At 47.5% G+C, this 2,574-nt stretch overlaps 1 protein-coding gene across 1 annotated transcript in view; it reads right to left on the reverse strand.

Moving 5' to 3' along the window:
* LOC109538856 overlaps nt 1–2,568 on the reverse strand; it is a gene marked incomplete in the record, with an annotated part of 10,552 nt that extends 7,984 nt beyond the window's left edge. Inside the window, 6 exon segments of the mRNA XM_048669889.1 lie at nt 6–335; nt 426–1,298; nt 1,362–1,681; nt 1,742–1,848; nt 1,898–2,178; nt 2,234–2,568. Coding sequence (XP_048525846.1) covers nt 6–335; nt 426–1,298; nt 1,362–1,681; nt 1,742–1,848; nt 1,898–2,148 — 1,881 coding nt within the window.
* Nucleotides 2,569–2,574: the final 6 nt, after the last annotated feature.

Here is a 2,574-nt window from a genome sequence, read left to right on the forward strand (position 1 = left end):
CTGGCAGTCAAACTCTCAGCCAAATTGTCCAGTATCTCATTAGGGTTGACTGTCGAACTACTCTCAACCGTATTGTCAAGTGCCTCATTAAGGTTTGCAATTAAAATCTCAGACGAATTGTCCAATGCCTCAACAGGGTTGGCTGTCAAACTCTCAACCTCACTGCCAAGAGTCTGATTAGGGTTGGCTCTCAAACTGTCAACAGCATTATCAAGTGCCTCATTAGGGTTGGCTGTCAAACTCTCAACCGTATTGACAAGTGTCTCATTAGTGTTGGCACTCAAATTAGCCGAATTGTCCCGTGCCTCGTCAGGGTTGGCTGTCAAACTCTCAACCTCACTGCCAAGAGTCTGATTAGGGTTGGATCTCAAACTCTCAACCGCATTATCAAGTGCCTCATTAGGGTTGGCTGTCAAACTCTCAACCGTATTGTCAAGTGCCTCATTAGTGTTGGCAATCAAACTCTCAGCCGAATTGTCCAGTGCCTCATCAGGGTTGGCTGTCGAACTCTCAACCTCACTGCCAAGAGTCTGATTAGGGTTGGATCTCAAACTCTCAGCCGTATTGTCAAGTGCCTCATTAGGATTGGCTGTCAAACTCTCAACCGCATTGACAAGTGTCTCATTAGTGTTGGCAATCAAATTCTCAGCCGAATTGTCCAGTGCCTCATCAGGGTTGGCTGTCAAACTCTCAATCTTACTGTCAAGTACGACATCAGGCTCCTGGTTCGGCTTCAGCACCTTAACCGACAAAATATTCAATGCCGGCGCTTTGCTGCCGGTTTCCACAGCAAACTCTTCGTCGTCCAGCTGCAGTAGTTTATCCTCGTCCACTATCAACGAACCAGACGAGCAGGAGGAATTTCCATTCAACAGCGCTTCGTTTTCGGCATCCCAAGGTGCAGATTTACTTTGACTCAATGCTACTGCCTGGGCCTTTTCAGGTTCTTCCAGCCCATGCCTGGACAAGTCGATGGGTTCTTCGGCTGCATTCAAAAAGGACGCACTCTGTAGCACTTCGTGCCTATTAGGCAGCACTACCTTGCAGGGCTTCGCAGCGGCAAACATTGCCAAATCCCTGCTGCTGCCCAACTCCACACTAGCTCTGTGATAGATTTCAGACCTTTGCACGGCCTCGAAGCACGGTCGATACTGTGGGTAGTTTTGAGGTCGCAGAGGCGCGTTGCCTGCTGAGGCACTGGAGGCAGTTTCCCAAAGCGCCTCTGAGCCCTTATTCTGATCTAGAGACAACGTGGTGCCTATCACGATCTTGCCATTGCCGTTGATGCTCATGGAGACCTGGAAGCAAACAGTTTATTAAACTCATGCAATAAAACTAATCGCGGAACTGACTGAACTGACCCCTTCGCTGCCGAACATGTTCCGAAACTGCAGCAGCACCTCCTTGGCCCGGTTGGTCAACTCTCTAGTGTCGTACTGGAGATCGAGAGTTTCGCTAGAATGCCTGCTTGACCCCCGCAACTCCGTTTCCTTTCTCGGCTTGGACTCCGGCGGAGCAGCTGATATGGACCGTATGCATATGTCCTGGCCATTATCATCGTCGTCGTCGTCGTCCTCAATCTCTATACAGGTCGTCTGCTCTTCCATCTGTCGGCGGTCATCGGCCTGTTTCTGCATCTTCTTCAGCTCATCCAATATAAAGCCGGAAGTGTTTGGGTCCTCTACAAAAAAAAAACAGAATAAGTACATTGACTGTGCCATCATCACTGCAATGTGAATACCGTGGAAGATGTTCTGGGGAATTTCGCACGACTCTGCTTTGATTGGAACTGGGGATGAGAAGTAGGGCAGCGCTATGGAGGTGCCAGCAACGAGGTTCTTGAGTTCCCTGTAAATGACCAAGTTAATTGAATTCGATGAATGCTTGTGTGACTTACTCGCAAAAGTCGCGAAAAAAGGCCGGAATCTTAGACGGCAATTCCGCATGCAGAAACTTCAGAATGATCGCATACACCTCCAATCTACACGATCGGCCAGTCAAGTAAAACATGTACTTGGAATAAATCGTCCATAGCAGCACGAGAACTCGCTCTTTGAGCGCTGACTGTTCACTAAAGTCGGCGCTATACTCGGGATCTTGAATGATGGTCAGCTCCAGTTTCACGTAGGCGACCAGCGACTCTTTCATGTAGTGATCCAACCTGTACTGGCCGGTTTCCTGCAAGCCACATGTGGATTAATCTGGCAATTTATCTGGAATGAGTGGCACTCACCTCGGCCACCCGACAAGCAAAAAAGTGCACAAACAGAAACTTCTGTTTGGCCAACTTGAGGAATCCGTGCGATCGCTTTACAATTCTTCGTGTTTCACTCAGGTAACTGGAATCGGGCAAAACATTCAATGACTAAATAATTTTAACAAGACTGACAACTCTTTTGTCATGAAATTAAAGTTACGATTACAGCACAAAAATTGTCCTTAATAGTTAATCTTCCGTCTTTTGGTGCTTCAAGTTCTTCATAATCTACTCCTGGCTGCTGGCGATTCTTCTGTACATCTTCGCCTATGCAAGGCACTTGCTTTTAGTATTGACTCAAAATCAACTAAATTACT

This window comes from Dendroctonus ponderosae, unplaced genomic scaffold, assembly GCF_020466585.1.
Source record: "Dendroctonus ponderosae isolate FM_Combo_2020 unplaced genomic scaffold, Dpon_F_20191213v2 Dpon_F_20191213_9, whole genome shotgun sequence".
In the NCBI taxonomy this organism is placed as follows: Eukaryota; Metazoa; Arthropoda; class Insecta; order Coleoptera; family Curculionidae; genus Dendroctonus; species Dendroctonus ponderosae.